Source organism: Microtus oregoni, unplaced genomic scaffold, assembly GCF_018167655.1.
Source record: "Microtus oregoni isolate MIOR12 unplaced genomic scaffold, Mior012 000011F_ref0000422, whole genome shotgun sequence".
Taxonomy (NCBI): Eukaryota; Metazoa; Chordata; class Mammalia; order Rodentia; family Cricetidae; genus Microtus; species Microtus oregoni.
The window spans coordinates 51,287,576-51,307,308 of record NW_024543070.1 but is presented as its reverse complement, the minus strand read 5'-3'; the positions used below and the strand labels follow the sequence as shown (position 1 = coordinate 51,307,308).

Below are 19,733 nucleotides of genomic sequence, written 5' to 3'. Positions count from 1 at the left end.
CACACAAGGCTTGCTTTGGGGGGGTCACAGGTGGTTGGGTCTGCCAGGGGATCAGGCTAGGCTGAGGTCTCAGTCTGGTGAGATCCCATCATTCTCGGATATTCCCTCAGACACTGGCCCTTTGGGCAAGGCGACAGGCAACAGCAGTGACCAAAGCTGCACCTTTACCAGACCCGTCCTCTGATTGCAAAAAGGTGACCTTGCAGTGAGGGGCTAGCTTCTGAACTGTAGCTGACACCAGCTTGGAGAAGCTGTGAAGACAAGGGACTGAGGTCAGCCCAGGCTAGCCCAGCCCACTTGGTCATGCCTCCCTGCCTGGCCCACCCACCTGGACTCACTGAGGGTGTAATTTGTAGAGTGTCCCATCTACGCCCACGGACACTGTCAGCTCCTGCAGGCCCCGGTTCTCTCGCATCTTTTCCACTACCGCAGCCATACCCGCCCCGCAGAGTTGGGCAGCCCTCCGAGACACAGCCTGGCACACCTCTAGGACCACCAGGGCATCGTCAGAGGTCAGAGGCAACCCCAGGTCTTCCAGGATGGCTCGGACCTGACGCAGGGCCAGGCCGTCACTGAAGCCAGGAAGGAACAGAACGGAGAATAGTAAGATCCTTGCATTAGCTCCCTCTCTCAGGGTTTCTCCCACCTAACCCTCGAGTGGTTCCCCCAACTACCAGCCACATCCAGCATCTCCCAATGACAGACTGCCTTGCAGTGCAAGCACCTTTCAATCTCCGAGAGAAACTTGGTCTTGAAGATATCCCTGGTCTGAAGGCTTTGAGTCATCTGGCCCCGGAAGAGAGCACCAAGACTAGTTAAATGCAGGAGGATATGGCGGACAATCTCCCCCAGATACATGCCGCTGATCATCTTCTCAAACCTGTATGGAAGCACATACATATCCACGTGAAGTAGCCGGCCTCATCAGCGGTGCTCACCTCCCCTGCCTGCGTGGGCCTCAGCCATACCTCTGCTTGCATGGATTGATGGATGCCTGGTCCACACAATCATCAAAGCGGGTGAGGAACATGCCCAGTGTGCCATCGTCCCCAAAGGCACCCCACTCCATGTTGATGCACATGCGGCCCGAGTTCCCTTCCACACTTGCCACATTCTGGAGCTCCTCCATATAGCAGGCATTGGTGCCCGTTCCTGTAGACAGGCCAGGGTCAAGGGGCGGGGACTGCTTACTGACACAGACAAAGCCCTTATGGGTTGTGCTCAGAGGGCTTGAGAGCCTTACTCCCCTGCCTAAACCCACACCAAACATCAAAATGTGGGCTCCTTACCTCTCTACCTTCCCATGTTCAAAGCTAGCCCCGGGTCCTGGTCTCCTTCTCTGACATTTCTGATGGAGACCTCGTCAGTACCAAAGCCTCAGAACTTCCTCGGCTCCCCCTAACAGCACCAACATTAGTGCATCTCCCTGTGCTGCCATCAACATGTCACTCCCCGGGAGCTGTGTGTAGAGCTAAAGTCTCCTGACTGCCTAGTGTGCCTTTAACTAAATGGAGTGGATCGGGAGCTGGGAATGCAGAACACTGACACAGCCCCTCCCCCCCCCATCTGGCCAGAAGTTAAGCAGTGAATGGCTTTCTCTGATGGTACTTCCAGGTCCCAAGAGAACCTGTGGAGCACTGGGACAGAGGGTCAGCTTTTTTTCTTCCTACAAGACTCAAAAAAGCCAAACAGAGGAAGGCAATTCCCTCTGTCCCTCTATACCAGTGGTTCTCAACCTGTGGGTCACAACCCCTTTGGGGGGGTCAAACAATCCTTTCACAGAAGTCACCTAAATCTATTAGAAAACACAGATGTTTACATTATAATTAATAAGCAGCAAAATTACATTGTGAAGTAGCAATGAAAATAAGTAAAGGGTCTCAGCATCAGGAAGGTGAGAAGCTCTGCAGGCTTCCAGCGCTGGGCAAGTGGACCCCTTGATAGCCCCACCCAGGATTTATGTAATAGTTTGTACATCTCCAGGGCACCTACCTACCATGAGAGGTCACCGTATACTAAGAGTATATGCATATCATGCTCAGGGAGCTTGAGAGCCTTCCTTCCCTGCCTCCCACTCCTCCTTTAGAGCCCCATCTTCCCCTTGTTCCAGGACTGCTCCCTTTCTGATCCTAGCCTGTCAGCCCTTGGGTATGGAGTCAGAATCAGCTCTAAGTGCCACAAGCTGTTCTTGGCTTAGTCCCCTCTGGATGCTCCATTCTGAGAAGATAGAGTCCTTTATATGTCGTCTGGCCCCTTTGTTCAGATGCCAGATAGCCCCAGGGTAAGAGCTTACCAATATCTCCTGACTATCTGAAGACCCCTTACAAGTCACCGGCCTGCCACCCCTCCCCAGCGTCAAGCACTGAGTATGCACCATGAGCCATCACTGTACATGCCTGGCCCCTTCTCATCCCACTCTCTCAACCTCTTGTCATTATCTGTAGCTTAGGATGAGGAAACGGGGACTCTTAAGACTCTTGTAGACCCAAGGTAGGAGCAGCAAAGCCAGCCTAGTACAGATTCATGTAACAAATGGGCAAACTGAGGTTCGGAAAGATTCGGTGACTAAATCGGTAGCTAACTTGGATGAAATGCCCTAGTTCCAGACTCCTAGCCAGTTCAGTAGCCCAAAAGAACTCTGTTCTATGGAATCAACAGAAGGCAATGAATTATCAGGCATTGGAGCACAAAGAGCAAGACCCTCCTTACCGACAATGAGGCCTATCTCACACCGGGGATCATCATAGCCACAGGACATCATGGTCCCCACAGTGTCATTGACAATGGCAACCACATCCAGCTCCACTCCCTGCATACAAAAGGATGCTGCTAGTTGCTGGGCAACATAGTTGTCATGGCAACCAGCACTGGACTCAGAGGTCTCTATTGTAGAGGACCCCTTTGCTCCCCTCCAGGTTTGTCACAGCCCCAAAAGTACCCCCGGAGGTAGACTCCTACCTGTTTGCGCCTAATGGCTTCCCGTAATAGATTTACCACGTCTTGGCCCTCGCAGCCTGATGCACTGAACCCCTTAGTCCAGTTCAGGAGAATGGCCTGAGATGGGATCAAGCAGACACAAATGTTATTCTGCCTCATCAACCCGATATCCCACCAGAAGTACACAGTCTCCGCCCTTCGCAAGCAGGATTCCTTGCTCACTTGGTCCTGTGGCCGAAGGCCTTGCTTTCTCTCCCCTCTTAACTCCCTAGGAAACTTTCAGTGTGAAGAAGCCTATTAATAACAACCTGACCTCTGCCTTCCATTATTAGTTCCAGAATGCTCAGGTGCTCTGAGGTCTGGCCCTTTTAAGATGCTTGCCCAGAAGGAATGGCCCTTTGGAATTGGGCTAGGAATGAACAGGGCTAGCAGAATGATTGCTACATGCAGGAAAGAGGAAGATGGAGAAGCTTTGGAGGCTCAAATGTCAGCAAATCCCACCCTTTCAAAGAAAAATTCCAGGAGTCACTTTGAAGGAAGGACTTCTCAGGGTTAGGCATGGTCATTTCCGTGTGAAATTCCATCAGCTATTCCAGAAGCCAGCCACCTGGGCAGGGTAGGGGGTGAGGTAAACGCATCTTGTGACATAGTAACAAGGGGCGGAACTGTACCTGGAAAAGGGCTATACTGTCTCTTTATTATTTCTGAGGGAAAGGGTAGGAGGGTGTCCAAGGAAAATGGTGCTGCACAGGACTTCCCACATATAAGTGTCCAACTACTGAACTATATCCCCAGCGAGAACATGGGCTCCACACACAAGCTATATTCAGTTACAAAAAAAAAATCAATTAGGCAACATTTTTTACTTGCCCAGATTTGTACGCTGAGACACATGTATCTTGTGGAGAACAGTTAAAGGAAGTGAGCACGCTTGGCCTAGAGGAGAGACGAGGCAGCTGCACCATCCAGACCGTGGTGTAGAAGACAGCAGAGAAAACAGCTGTGCTTCACAGAAGTCAGAATAGGAGCACAGGGTGAAAACAACACATGCAGTCTGGAGGGGAGATAAAGATCATGGTGGCCGAAAGACAACTGAGGATCCAGCAGAGGCCTTCACAGGCAGCAAGCTCCTCAGCATGAAAAGCTTCCAGACAAATGCTGGAGGTGCTGAGTTTCCTGGGAGCTCGGACAACTGGCCCAAGACTAGCTGTTCCAGTGCCAGACTCTGGAGGCATGCATTGGGAAGTCTACTATACAAGGTTGAAGGATATGATGTGTCTTGATGTGAATGTCTCCTGCTGCCTAGATCAGGCCCTCAGCACTGTGCCAAGCTGAGAAGCAAGCAAGCAAAGAAACATGTGACCTCGAGCCTCTTCTGGGGAAAGGAACAAATGCTGCTTCCTGAAGACAGACAGCAGAGGCAAGGATGAATACCAGAGGTATTGTTGATACCAGAGCCAAGGTTGACACCAGAGGCAAGGTTGACACCAGAGGTGTGACTGAACACCAGAGGCATGACTGACACCAGAGACAAGGCTGAACACCAGAGCCAAGGTTGACACCAGAGGCAAAGCAGAACACCAGAGGCCTGGCTGAACACCAGAGGCCTGGTTGACACCAGAGATAAGGCCAAACTAGGCAATCTATCTTCTGGTCAGCACCAACCTAGCCAATGCTATTCTGAAATGCCTGCTACCCTAACCATGGGCACATCATTTTTGGAGAAAGCCATGATTGCATTTGGTCCCAGCTCAGCAAGCTGCTGCTTCCCTTACTCAGTTTTCCTTGACCTCCTGCCCACTCTTTAAGGATATAGAGCCTGGAGGCCCTTGGGAATCACCTCTTGGATTTAACTCCCTTACCTGGTCCAGACCAAGCTGTTTGCACGGAAAGGAAAAGGTGAATCCCAGAGGTAGGCTGTGTCCACTCAGGCCCTGACTCTGCTGGAAATCCACAATGCAGTCCACAATATGATCAAAGAGCTGCAGGATAGGCCGTGTCAAGGGGCGGGCTCTCTCCCACCTTCTCCACCTCTAACATCAGGACCCAAACTGTGAGTACCTGCTCTCCAGAGCCCTGGGCTGTATGCTCAGGGATAGAGTAGACCTGGTTGGTGATCTGCACACTGCCTTCAACCACACGTACCAACAGGACCCGGAAGTTGGTGCCCCCTAGGTCCAAGGCCAGGAAATCACCTCGCTCTGTGGGACAGAAACCATCAGTACTAGGAAAGAAAAGGTGGCTCCAGCCCTAGCACATGGTATGACTCCCAGTAACCCCCATCCCAGGTCCATTCTCAAGCCAGGTGCTTACCACTGCCATCGGGTGTGGCTCGTACGTAAGTGGGCAGCATGCGGAGGGAGGAGGCCTCTCCTTGAAGCCCCTTGATCATAGCTGTCTGCATCTGTGCCTGCACCATTTTCAGCTGCTCGAAGCTCAGCTGAAATGGTGCCAGGGTATCCTCCAGGATGCGCTTGTGGGCAGCCAGGCGGGCAGCCACAGCTGTCACCATTGCCACACCCCAGCCACCATCATCCACAGAGGGGATGAAAGAGACATCACATTCTGGGACCAAGAGCATTACCATCTCCTTTAGAGTCTGGTGGAACCTACATAAACACACCAGGTACACTCAACGTGGCATCTGAGCCTATGGCCTGCTGGAGTCCTACATCTTGTCATTTTAAACAAATTCAGTCCTAAACCTATTCCTTGGCACCAACCATACATCTACTGCCCTCAGTGCCCCTTTCCCAGGCACACACAAAAACATTTTTCTCTCCCTACATGCCTCCTGGCCTCCCACAGCCTAGCTTAACTCTCGCTCTGCCATTGACATTCACCAGCTTGCACACATGATATCAGAACACCCTCTGGGTACATATCATACACATACACACGCACACACATGCACACACATTCTACCTGCTCACATAGGATCCTATTCTCACAGTACCTGGGGTGTTTTTCAAGCATTCGCCCTCCAGTAGCCACGGCCGCATGCAGTGTCTGCTGCTCCCGGCTGCGCTGGAGATGGGATAGGACTGCAGCCAGGGCAGCCGCACAGAGCTGGGCAGCCCGTGTGCACACCGCCGCACACACATGCTGCACGTGTTCAATATCTGAGACCTGAGGTCTCAGACCCAAGTCCTGCAGGACTGCGAGGATCTCGGCTTTCCCAGTGGCGGGGCTGCAGGGAGGAGGGGAAGACACACGAGGTGTTGGTTTGCAGCTTAGGTCACCTGGGAGCTGCCCATCTCACCAAAGCCCCACAGCTACCGTGGGCAGAGAGTGCCTTACCCTCTCCCAAGTAGGCTCCCCTTGTCCCTTGTCTAACTGCCTGCCCCCTTACTTACTCCTCCATTTTGATCACATGTTCCAGGAGGATGCTGCCTTGACTCAGTAAGGCAGGAGAGGTGCAGCCGCCAAAGAGGATCCCATGCTGGGCGAAGTGGACCAGCACCAGCCTCACCAGTTCACCCAAGTACAAGCCCCCAATCATCTTCTCGAACCTACGGTGGAATGGGGAACTCAATGCCCTTTGTATGCCCTCAGCCCACTCGAGTCCTCCAAGAGGAATTACTGTTTTTAAGGTTCCAGAAGCAAATGGCCTCCCAAAGGACGAGCAGGTTTACCCTTTCTAACCCTTGGGTTACCTCTGGGGTCTCCTAGAAAGGCAGGAGACATCTCACTCAGCTGTTCCCAACCCACCAGGGCTGACTATTAGGATCAAGGATTTTAAAATTGGGTTGTAGCACTCTGAGGCTTTTCTTCCTTGAATTTGATCTGGGACCGCCCCCCCCCCCCCCCCAGGCAAGCAGCAGACCCTCAGAAGGACAGGAAGAGGTCAGGGCCCAAGAGTAAAAGGTAGGTTAGAACAGGAATATGACAGGGCCTGGAGCAGAGCCAGGGAAACCATCAGGCCACCACCTCTGAGCACCAGGATCTAGGGATTCGCAGTCCAGGGCATGGTCGAAGGTGGTCAGGACCGGCCCGAGGGTGGCCTCATCACAGAAGGAGCCCCACTCGATGCTGATGCAGGTGCGGCCGTGGTTCTTATCCAGAGCTTTCACGTGCCGTGCCTCCTCCATGTAACATGCATTGGTGCCAGTGTCTGGCAGGGAAGACCCCATCAGAGCCTTGCCCACCAAGTAGCCACCACCCTTCATCATGAAATGACCCACGGCTCACCTACAATAAGCCCAACATCACAAAACTTGGAGTCACATTTACAGTCCATCATGATGCCCACCGTGTCATTCACCATGGCCACCACATCAATACAGTGGGCCTGGACAATGGAGAGAACAGAAAGTCAGAGCCAGCTGGGTGGCCAGAGGGCCGAGGCTTGGAAGGAGACACCCAAAGGCCATGAAATGTCTCCATGCCCCACACTTAGACCCCGGGTCCCATGATCTAGGTTCTCCTTCCATCCCATCCCCCAACTCAGGCTCTCGGGATCACAGAGGTTCCTACCCACAGGACCAGGAAGATGGTCCCACAGCCGAGTGCCTCCTTGAATACTGACCCACGCTTGTCTCACCCACACCCCAAACTACCTTCTAACCTGACTTCTAATCAGAACCTCGGGGTTAGTCTGAAAGAACCTGCTCTTCTAGAGCACTGGGATTTGGACATTACATGTTTTTCTTACATTTGCTCTGCGTCCCAAGCCTCGACTCAGGGATAAGATTAGCTGCTCCTTGCCTGCACCCTCTGCTGCTACTAGAGTCTTCTGAACACAGGCAATCTTTTATTAGAATACTTTCCCTTCTAGAAGGTGAGGATCTTGAAGGCTGGGTCATAGGATTTTTTTCCCATGTCCTGTTTTTCTCTCAGACCCCTCCCCCAGGGCACGATCATTTTATTTGAGTCTTTTTTAGCCTCTGTCTCATTGATTGCTATGGGAGCAACATGAACCCCAAGGTCAAACTAGATAAAGGCCATGCATAGGGAAGGAAAGCCAGACCTTCCAGAAACACAGGCATCACCTACAGATGCCAAGCCCAGAGCAGCAAGGGCAGCTCTCCATCACCCTGACCTTCACTCACCTTCTGCCTCTGAATGGCCTCTCTTAGCAGCTGGACCACATCCTGGCCTTCCACACCACTGCACCTAAAGCCTTTTGTCCAGGAAATGAGGGTGCTCTGGGGGCAGAAAACGGGGTTATTTTTTTTTTTTCTTGTGGCTGTCACAAGAGCTGCATTCTCTTTCCACTCACTGGCCCCAACGTGCCCCAATCCTCACCCTGTCCAAGCCCGTCTGGTGACAAGGAAAAGGGAAATTGAACCCAAGCTTCAGATTCTGATTCTTCAAGGTGTATGCATCCAGGAATTCAGATAGGCAGTGGGCAGCAAAGTCGAAGAGCTGCGGGAACAAGGTGACCCCTTAACTCTGAGCACCTGAGCCCCAGCCACCCCACTGCATCTCAAGCCCTGAGGATGCATTGAGACTGCTCACCTGCTTGCCAGTACCTAGCATCACCTCTTGAGGGATCACGAACTCCTGGCTCTTGGGTTTCACACACTGTTCTTTGGTGTCTGTCATTGTCACCCACAACACACGCAGCGAGGCTCCTTTAGTCCCCAGCTCCAATACCAGGAAGTCTCCCTGCTCTAGAGGGCAAACAGGTCATAGAAAGACATGCAGTTGGACACACCAAAGCTGCCTGCCTCCCAGGAAGGCTTCCAAAGTCTGAGAAGTTCAGTCAAAGGGGCCTTAGCGATGGTGGACAGAGAAAAGGAACTACCCCTTCTCCCAGACCAGAACACATTCTCCATGCCTGGCCACCCATCCTAGTCTGTGCTACCCACCAGTGCCATTTGGCATGGACCCTATGTATGTGGGTGACATCCGGACAGAATTGGCGGGACTGTCCTGTCTCTTCAGGGCCTGTTCCATGCAGCACAGAAGATTGGCTTGGATCTGCTGCAACTGTGTCCTTGTCACTTTGAATTGGTTTAAGCATTCCTGTACCTAGGAAGAAGCAAGCCAACATTGGGGAGGGACCCAACTTCAGCTGGGCTCACCCCCTGCCTTCTTAGGCCCTCCGTTTCCAGGGACTGGCTAGCATCCTGCTCTATTCTCCCTGAGCCTCACTGGTCTTCTGGTTCCCCTCTGTGTGTGCCTTGGCTGTCTTGCTGTTCAAAGCCTACCCCAAGCTTCTGCATCCTTAGAAGGTTCCTAGGAAGAGAAGCCACCTCCCTCTTTTGTGTTCCACATCCTGGGCTTCCTCTCAGCTCCTACATCCTCTCCCCTGACCACCTAGCTTTTGAAACAGAAGGTTTGGTAAACCTCTCTCCTGCTGCTGTAACTGTCTCTTTGTAAGCTATCAATGAGTGAGCAGACGGATGAACAAACTTTGCAGCTAGAGCCTGCCTCCCACAACCCTCTCACAGACTCCAGAGCCTGAAGAAGCCCACCGCAGGGATATGCAAAGGCCACAGAGCAAGAGGTGGCCTTCCCTTCAGTTGGTTATTCTTCTCAGCACATCAACCAAGCCCTGATAAACACCACCTAGCACCATTCCAAACGCAGCTAACCAAGTCCGGCTCCCACTGAGCTCTACCGATTGATTCCCTTGTGGAAGACAGAGTCAACACAGAATATAATTCTGGTACTGAACGGCTACTGAAAACGGAGATACAGGATCAGAAATATGTGACGAGGGAGAAGTCACATCTTAAGATAGGAGTGAAGAAGGCTTTACAAGTGGTGACCTAAATGACAGAAGAGACTCAGCCATCTGATGTCCTAGGGGAAGGGAATAAAAGATTTTCTCCAGAGCATCTCCACGGAGATGCGTTAGGGTTCGTGGGCCTGGTGTGGATCAAACTTGATGGGAAAGCTGAGAGGATGAGAGGTAACGGATGTGATAATCCCAGGTTCTCACTCTAATAGACGCTCAAGAAATAGGGAGATCACAGATCTCGGCTCTGTAAAGAAACTTCCCTTGGATGACCCTCTTGTCCATCCACCAAAGAAGCCTAGGGTATTTGTTGGAGAGACACAGTTCGGTAGCTCCACCTGTATTAGATCCCCCCCACAAGGCCCCATCTCCTATAGCACAGGAATTCTATTCTGAAGACCCATTCCCCCAACCGGACACAAATCTGAGAAGCTACTTAGGCACCTGGAGAACAAAGTCCCCCTAAGGCAGTGGTTCTTAACCTGCGGGTCGTGACCCCTTTGGGAGTCGACAACCTTCTCAAAGGGGTTGCCTAAGACTGTTAGAAAACACAGATGTTTGTATTATGTCCACAACAATATCAAAATTATAGTTATGAAGTAGTAACCACAATCATTTTACGGTTGGGTGTCACCACGACATGAGGAACTGTGTCAGAAGGTCGCAGCATTAGGAAGCTGAGGACCACTGCTCTAAAGAGAGCAGGGGTGAGAAAGGAGGTGAAGAGGACTCAATGCCAGCCTCTCTTTATGAGGAGTCAGGGGTAGCTCCCCAAGGAGGCAAATCATGCTAACAGGAGTCCTAGACACCCTGTTAGGTTTACACAGGAACAGATGCTTCCAGAGACCAGGAGTGGCTGTTTCTGTGTTATAAATGAGGAAGCCGAGGCTCAGAGAGAGTGAGCCATCTGCCCAGCCCAAGGAGCTCTGAAGGGGAAAGGTGGATTGTGAAACCAGGTTGATTTGACTACAAAGATGTCCTCCTATCAATGGGAGGCTTGGTAAGAACCTAGCACTTCCCCTGGAAAAAAAAAACAAAACAAACAAACATGATGAGTACACACACAAAGACAGAAGGGCTTCTCTAGTAGACTCCAGCAGGGTGCACACTATCCAGATGCCACCAGAACCTCTCCTTTCTGCCCGCACTGGGGCTGAAGGGGGAGACCTCATTCAGCAGAGTAAGGAGAAAAAGGTACTGGAGAGTATGTGAAGCCCAAGATGGTCTCCATGCTGGCTGTTCTAACGAGCCTGCTATACCCGTCAAGTTTGGTTCCATCACATCCATCACCTGTTCCAGTGGGTGACCTCCTCTAGCAGGTGGAGACAGTAATAGTGCGAAGACAGCAAGGACACTGTGAGGACAGAAATCAATGCCAGGACAGTATGTGTAGTGAGGTAAGGGTTCTTTCTTCAGCCCATGGGACACAATCACCCTAGAGGGCCTGACTCTACACCCTCAGGCAACAAAGAGAGACTTCTGCAAAGGCCTGGCAAGGGACTCAAAGATGTAGCCAGACACTGATGACATGTAATTATCGCCCCCCAGCTATGGAAAGGGAGTCTGAAGTTAGGCTGGGGGTATTGAGTGGGGTCCCTGGCTACAGAGCATTTGTTATTCCTGTGAAGCCCCACAAAGCCATAGGGAATTTGTTAAACTGCAGGTGCATACAATAAAACCAACACGGCAGATGGGCGACCTGTGCAGAGGCCTCAGGAGGAAAGGGAAGGAGGTGAAAAGGGACATGAAGATGACCCAAGAACAAGCCCTGGGACAGTCGTCGTTGCTCATTTTTGGGGCCTAGCTATGGGCAGGACATAGAGAAATGTTGACAGCAGGGCCTGAGGCACAGGTTGCACAAAGGAAAAGGGGTGTGTGCATGTGTGAAATTTAGTGACAGTAATGCCACCACGGTTGGATAACACACCTAGTAAGCATATGTCAGAACAAGACAGGAAACTACAGGAACCACACACCAGGAATGGTCCAAGACCATGTTCATGGGCATTGCTTCTATGAGTTTCTCTGTCTCCATGAGGCTTTTTTTTTTTTAATTTGAGGAGAACATTCAAATAATTCAAGTTACTTTCCTCTGCTTTCTGATGAAGAAATGGAGACCAAGAGTTATGAAATGGTTTACATAAGCATTTTCTGCTCCAGGGTGTGGTAGGTGAAGACTTCTTCAGAATCTTAGTCAAGAAGGGAAAGGCTGGGCAAAGCACTCAACTAGCACACAGTGGACCTAACCCTTATACAGCAAGAGAAAACAAGACACAATCAAGAGGAGAGAAGAAAAGAAACATAAAGGAGAGATGGGGAAGAGAGAGGGAAGGAGAGAGGGGGAGGGAGAGAGAGGGAGGGAAAGAGACAGAAGGGGGGAGAGAGAGAGAGAGTTCTAAGGAAACCAAACCAGTTCAGCACTTTGTCACCTCTGTTGCCTGACTGCAGTGACAGTTGAGGGAACTGCCAGAGAGAGACTGGAGAGAAGGGGACTCATGGACTCAGCTCCTAGCCTATCGTGTGTGTGTGTGTGTGTGTGTGTGTGTGTGTGTGTGTAAATGTGAATATAGTATAACATTTAGAAAGGGGGCTAAGAAATGGTAATATCAGATGGTAAGAAAGGATGGAATGCAGTCAAAGGATACATGAATCATGAAAAGAGTTATAAGGCTAATTTCTGAAAGTTTCAATTCTATCAGGTTCTTTTTTCTTTCTTCTTCTTCCATTTTTGTAGTGGATAAGTCTGTAAAAGTGTAATTGGTAGTGAAAGTGTAATCACTTTTACAAGAAAACCCTTTATTTTACTTTCTTTTTAAAGAAGATGTGGAAGACCCATTCTGGATATGTCTGACCTCATAGGGCGGGTACAACATCTATGTGGCAAGCTGGCAAAAGGTTAAAGTTAATCCACACTCTTTTTTTTTTGTTTGTTTTGTTTTTTGTTTTTCAAGACAGGGTTTCTCTGTAGCTTTGAAGTCTCTCCTGGAACTCTCTCGGTAGATCAGGCTGGCCTCAAACTCACAGAGATGCGCCTGTCTCTGCCTCCCAAGTGCTGGGATTAGAGGTGTGCACCACCACCACCCAGCTTCAAACTCTCATGTCTTAAATGAGTCATTTTTCATCTCTAAGCCCCACCCCCCAGAACCAATCTACCCCTTGCAGTTATTGGAGTCTCAAAGAAAAGAGATCGGAGATTAGCAGTTCAGCAAAGGGCAAAGGCCACGAGTGTGTGAGCCCAGCCACCCATACCTCTAGTCACCCTATCTGTGATAGTCTTAAATAAGAGCAGAATTGGAACCCAGTGTTAGGCTTACCATTTCTAAGCAATCTGAGGGCTTTGGCATGCCATCTTGTGGGGATCTTGAGGCACTTTCTCCAGGTTGCAAACCAGCAGGCCTTGTATTGTTCATATTTCTGCAATGGATATTGACTACCTGTAAGGAAAAAGGGATAGCTAGATTCAAGAACATTTACTCTATAGGCTCCAAAAGGCAATAACCCAGACCTGCAAAGGGTCTTTCCTTCCAAAGGGGACAAAGAAGGGAGTTGCAAACAGAATTGAGAACTTGTGACAGTGAGGATCCTTTAGCAATCCACCAGGAAGCAGTTGTTTTCCAGAAGCATGTGTAACAAGAGAGCATGGGAAAGCTGACTCCAAGTTCAGATGTTCATTCACACAGATCCTCTTCTTCCCAACACCCCCCATGAACGATGCTGGTAACGCAGATTCAGGCCCTGCAATCGGGGATCTCACAGCTGTACCCAGCATCACAGTAGGATTGGCACAAGCAAAACATAGGACACATAAATGTGCTGCTGTGACTGGGAGGTCGGGGTCTGGGAGAGGTGACAAACTATAAAGTAAGCAGGGACCAAAAACCAAGCAGGCTGGCTTTCAGGACAAGCAGTTAAGTGTCACCCCGAGGAAGAAAAATATGAGTCAGAGAGTGTGCAAAGGCATCTGTGCTTTAGAAATTGAATCTGTTCTTCAGAAAAGGGATGTACTGATGGTGTGAGCTTGGACCAGTCATTGGTGACTTTACACTTCAGCTGTATTGCAGGAGACGGTGCCTACCCTCATATGGCTGCTGTTGCACCAAACAGCACAAGACCTAGGAGATACTTTGTAAAAATTCAGTGTGCAACAAAAACCATGACTCATGGCTGGGTTTTGGACAGCACAGTGAAGCAGAATGGAGAAGCCTGTGCTTGGAGTCAGGACCCCAGCTCTCCATAAGATGGCTGCATCAGGCCTCCCAAACTTGAGGCCCCATTTTCCTTATCTGTGAAATGAGGATCAATATGCCAGAAGTTCTACATGGGACAAAAGAGAACAAAAAGATCTAGTTTAGACTGCAGGTTTCCATCTCTAGCATAATCTGAACTGAAACTCAATTATCCTCGGTTCTCTCTCAAACACATGAAAACATTACAGAGAACCACAGGAGTAGAGAGCAAGGAAAGAGGGAAAACAGGCACTAGGGAAATCCCCAGGAATCCACAAGGGTGACTCTAGCTAAGAATCTAAGCAACAGTGGAGAGGGTGCTTTAACTGTCATTAGTCAGACTGATGACTCCCTTAATTGACATCTTAGAACCCTCATCCAGCAACTGATGGAAGCAGATGCGGAGATCCACACCTAAACACTGGGCCGAACTCCTGAGTCCAGTCATAGAGAGGGAGGAGTAATAATATAAGCAAAGGGGCCAAGACCATAATGGGGATACCCACAGAAACAGCTGACCTGAGCTAGTGGGAGCTCACTAACTCCAGACTGACAGCTGGGGAACCTGCATAAGACAGAATTAGGGGCCGGGCAGCAGTGGTGCACACATTTAATCTCAGCATTTGGAAGGCAGAGGTAGGTGGATCTCTGTGAATTTGAGGCCAGCCTGGTCTACAAGAGCTAGTTCCCGGACAGGATCCAAAGCTACAGAGAAATCCTGTCTCAAAAAAACAAACAAACAAACAAACAAAAAAACAGAACTAGGTCCTCTCAATGTGGGTGGCTTGGGCAGTTTGTAAGACCACTAGCAGTGGAACCAGTATCTATCCCTAGTGCATGAACTGGCTCTTTGGAGCCCATTCCCTATGGAGGGATACCTTGCTCAGCCCAGATACGGGGGGGGGGGGGGGGGGGGGGGAGAGGGTCTTGGTCCTGCCTAAAGTGCCGTGACAGACTTTGTTGACTCCCCATGGGAGGTCTCATCCTCTCTGAGGAGTGGAAGGGAGGTGGGGTGGGGTGAATGTGGGGGGAGCGTAGGGCAGAAGGAAGAGTAAACTGGGATTGGTATATAAAATAAATTGTTTTAAAAATTAGAAAAAAGAATGTCAGGAGCACCAGGTTTCGCCCTAACCCAATAATGGCTGCCTCTATTGAGCTATCTCTTTCATTGTTCTCCCTCTCCATCCCTCCCCCAATTTGGCCATCTCAATCCCTCATGTTCCCATCCATATCCCCTCCCTTCTACACACCCACTCCCAGCTTACCCAGATCTTAACTATTTCCTCTTCTTGGTGTCTTCTATGCATGTTGTTCCTCTTAGGGTCCTCAAATCTACAAAGATGACCTCATCTAGGACTCCTAGCTGTAGCAAGAGAGGGTGCCTGAACTGGCCTGCCCCTGTAATCAGGTAAGTGACTATCCTAACTGTCATCATAGAACCTATGTTCAGTAACTGTTGGAAGCAGATGCAGTGATCCAAAGCCAAGCACTGGGCTGAGCTCCTGAAGTTCAGCTGAAGAGAGGGAAGAGGATCATCTGAGCAAGGGAGGTCAAGATCATGATGGGGAAAACCACAGAGACAGCAAACCTGAGCTAGTGGGGGGCTCACAGACTCTAGACTGACAGCTGGGAAACCTGAATGGGACCAAACTAGGCCCTCTGAATGTGGGTGACAGATGTGTGGCTTGATCTGTTTGTGGGGTCCCTGGCAGTGGGACCAGGACTTATTCTGGGTGCATGAACTGGCTTTTAGGAGCCCATTCCCTACAGAGGGATGCCTTGCTCAGCCTTGATGCAGGGGGGAGGGGCCTGGCCCTGCCTCAAGTTGGTGTGTCAGACTTTGTTGACTCCCCAAGGGAGGCCTTACACCCTCTAAGGAGTGGATGGGAGGGGGTGAGAAGGTAGGAGGGTGGGAGAAGGGGAGGGAGGGGGAACTGGTGTTGGTGTAAAATGTCCAGGCTCAACCAGCATAATCATTCTCTTACTCGCCTGTTCACACACACAGCATTTACTCAGCAAGTGGCAGACTGTGACGCTCCCTCCAAGGAGCCACAGAATTTAAACTCTAGGTCAATGCATTCAGGCCTGTCTCTTCCTAGAATGAGAGACATGTCTTCATTTCTCCATCACCAGAAACTGGCCCAAAGTCAGCCCGTGTTTGAACTAAATCAGCGACATGGAATGAGTGCTCCTTTTGAATAACATTCTAGGGAGCCCTCCTGAAACTGGTACTGCCATCACCATTGAGGACTAGTGTCATAATCTTGCTAGCCTCCATTAGCTAGAGGATAAGCCAAGGAGGAGGGGTTGGGATGAGGCATGCAGGAATTAGAGGATATATTTACCTGGGAGATTTGAAAGTTGATCACTTTCCTCCGTCTCAGCTTTTCTCTGAAATGAGGACAGCGGTGACCCTGGACTGAACTCAAAAGTGAAACTCGGGGATGACTTTTATAAACTCCCCAAGCTCCACCTTCCTCAGCCACCACTTAACAGACATAGGCTAATTCAGTAAAGTGCACTTCCCCACAAGTCTGCTCTAAGATGAGCCCAGGGTGAGCAGGACCATGGCACAAACAAGCAAAATGAACACAGGAAGTTGGAGGCTCCAGTTGGGTTAAGGACTCCAAAACATTCTCTCTACAATGCTAGGAGCTCTGTTTATTTTATGAACACTAAGTTTTGAAGTGTTACGTTCCTTGGAAAGAAGCAGAGACATGCCTGGAAATATGTGGTTGCAACTGGCAACTTTTCAAAATGTAGCAAGTAAACATGTAAGCGGCAATGTGGGAACCGAACAGGAAGGGCCATCATGACTCTGCAGGAGTGAGCAGGGCAAGTTAAAGAAGCCCTTTCACAAAGAATGCATGCATACAGCCAGTGGTCAGACAGACAGACAGTTCTCAGAGCCTCATGAAGATGCCCATAGGTGGGATAAAAAGTAGTGTGCATTTAGAAGAGGGACAGATAAAGGGCCCAGTGTCCTCCAGGATTCTCTTTAGGGTACTTAGAAGAGTTATGTCTTCAAACAGTGAAAGAATTGGAACAGGCAAGAGATATGCATAATTTAGCAGTCTTGATGAAGGTGTGCTTCCACCCACCACTCTCAGTTCTGATTCTGCAAGGTGGACTGGTAAGTTGTTCTGTCATCCAAGGAGGCCAGTCTGAAATCTACTAGAAGGTCTGCTTTAGGGTGTAGCTTCTGTATCGTAGATGCCATGATTGTTTGAGAGGAAGGTGCTGTCTTCAGAAACTTTGCTGTTGCTGGATACAAGATGACACAAGATGATGGAAGGCTTAAGACAACGACTTAACCTTGTGCCTTCAGCTTGGAAGGAAGAGAGAGGTTAGAGGAACGGTTCTCAACCTATGGGTCGTGACCCCTTTGCAGGTTGAACTACCTTTTCACTGGGGTTGCCTAAGACCATCAGAAAACACACTATAATTCCTAACAGTAGCAAAATTAGATATGAAGCAGCAACAAAAATAATCTTATGGTTGGGGACACCACATGAGGAACTCTATTAAAGGCTTGCAGCATTAGGAAGGTGAAGAACCACCAGGGTAGAGATACATACACCCCTCGAGTAATTAGCATGCCCGTGCAGAGAAAGCAGCAGTCAGACACAATGCCTAACAACCATAGCTTCTAAGTGCCTGTTACAACTCAGGCAAACTGGCGAGCGCATTAAAACTGAAGGCTGCTACATTAGCAGTCACACTATTATCCGCTGGTGAAGGCCTCTCAGGACACAGATGTACGAACAGAGGTGGCTCCTGTGGCAGGTTTGTTGTGATTAGACCTATACACACGGCAGGCGCAGCCCTACCTGCAGTGTACTGGATACCAGCCAGACATAAAGGCTATGAAAGATGGTCAAGAATGACGTTAGGGAAAGCAAACTGACCGTTATCTACAACACAACACCGTGCTGAATCTGAGGCTCCAGACCCTTAGCTCTGTTTAGTTGGGGGAGAACATGGAACTGAGTGTGAAAGGCCTAGCTGTGACTCTTGACAGCTGCAGTTTTGAGTCAGCAAGATAGGCTCCTGGGAGTTATTTTCATGACTCCTTGTCCCTGATTCTGAAAGTCCTATTTTTTTTCTTTTTCCTTTTTTTTTTGGGGGGGGGGGTTCAAGACAGGGTTTCTCTGTGTAACAGCCCGAGTTGTCCTGGAACTCACTCTTGTAGACGACACTGGCCTCAAACCCAAGAGATCCACCTGCCTCTGCCTCCCAAGTGCTGGAATTAAAGGTGTGTGCCACCACTGCCTGGCTTGAAAGTCCTGTTTTCATTTCACCAGGAAGTGGGTTCTGGACCTAGTCGTGGAGTGTGCCATAGGCCTCCTAAATCAAGGCCAGTGGAGAAGGCCAAATGTTCTGGCAGTCTGAACATTTGGGCCAATCCTGTCTGTAATGGGCACAGCACTTGCCAGCAATACTTAAGCACACACCAGATGGACACTGACCAATGAGGGAAAGTCAAGTCCTGACAAGGTCCCCTCATCACCCCTTAGCTTCAGCCATCAGAAGCAACTGTAGAATGGGAAGAGCCGAACATAGCAAAACTAGAATATTACTGCTGAGCTGCAAGCCAGGCCCTCCTTGCTTTGAGCTTGCTCCTGTCAGCCAGCTAGGCCCCTAGTTCATCACATCACCTTTCATTCCCTTCTTGGTTTAGGTACGCCCCGCAGCTCTCACAGGCACTGCACTGCTTCTGCTGTGTCTGTTCGTGTGCATTTGTCTATAATGACCTACTGATACCACTGGCTTCTCTAACCTTCATCTTTAAATTACAGTTATCAACAGCAGTGGCAGTGGGGCTCCCTCCGCTCACAAGTTAGGCCCAGCTCTGACCCCAGCTTGGGGCCAGATCACTGTATTTATTAAAATCATCTGTTTACTGCTCAACTGTAGGTTCTCATGTTTCTTACACACCTTTACAGCCTTGGGACCGAGTTCTAGACCTGATATGGAGTAAGTATCAGTTATTTTTTGCTAAACTGAAGATCCCTCCCCCAACAGCCCAGGGCTTTTGAAACAACAAGCAAGCAACTTCTTCCCCCTACTGGTGCAAGATTTCAGCACTCTTCCTTACTTGAGTGTCTACAATGTTCCATCTTTCCACTGGTAACCAACTTTTCATTTCAACTCTCCCCAGTTCACATAGGCTAACATCAACCAAAGGATAAAGGCAAGGAGCCCATCCAAAGCTCAAATTTTTAGTCATCCATTTTGTGACTCAATGGAAGATCAGGGACAACACAGACAATACAGATAGCAGGAACTTTGATGTCAGACAGACCTAGGTTGTTGTTGCTTCTATTACTGTGTATGTGATATGGTGTTTAGGAGTTAAGTACACACCACAGTAAACATATGAACCTCAGAGGGTTTTGTGGGTTGAACCCAGGTCATTAGGCTGATGCAGCAAGCACTTTACCTGCTGAACCATCTTGCTAGCTTGAGTCTGAATATTCCAAGTATAAAACATAATTTCTCCACAGGATTTGTTTTAGATCTGTAAACATCAGCCTTGCTGTACATTTATTGGATACCAACCAGTCACATAGGCAGTGAAAGGTAAGGAGGTAAAAGATGATGCTGGGGAGGGCAAAATGGAAATTGGCATCACCCACAACACAACATCTTGTCTATCCAGGGATTATAGTCTCTCAACTTTGTTTCACTGAAGTAGAATATGGAATAGAATATCAAAGGTCCAGCTATGAGTCATGCTTATGACAAGTGCTGCCAGAACTCCTTGGCTCTACTTCTGTGTGACCTGATGTTTATCTTTGGTTTCTTTGAGACAGGGTTTCCCTATACACTCCTGGCTGTCCTCAAATTATGGAGATCAGACTGGCCTTGAACTTGAACTT

General features: G+C 49.5%; 1 protein-coding gene across 2 annotated transcripts; it reads right to left on the bottom strand.

The window, feature by feature from the left end:
* Positions 1-30: 30 nt before the first annotated feature.
* Hk3 (hexokinase 3) lies at positions 31-8,909 on the bottom strand. 2 transcript variants are annotated; one of them, XM_041660122.1, is made up of 18 exons: positions 8,751-8,907; positions 8,398-8,552; positions 8,185-8,304; positions 7,989-8,084; positions 7,129-7,228; positions 6,868-7,051; positions 6,294-6,449; positions 5,894-6,127; position 5,808; positions 5,251-5,410; positions 4,999-5,138; positions 4,800-4,919; positions 2,959-3,054; positions 2,710-2,809; positions 969-1,152; positions 725-880; positions 339-572; positions 31-251 (listed from the first exon to the last, which is right to left on the bottom strand). In XM_041660122.1, the coding sequence occupies exons 1-18, from the start codon at positions 8,836-8,838 to the stop codon at positions 107-109; spliced, it is 2,469 nt and encodes an 822-aa protein (XP_041516056.1). In that variant the 5' UTR covers positions 8,839-8,907; the 3' UTR covers positions 31-106. The 2 variants fall into 2 exon arrangements, with proteins under 2 accessions (XP_041516056.1, XP_041516055.1); XM_041660121.1 differs by lacking the exon at position 5,808 and having other exon boundaries at positions 5,251-5,546; positions 8,751-8,909.
* Positions 8,910-19,733: the final 10,824 nt, after the last annotated feature.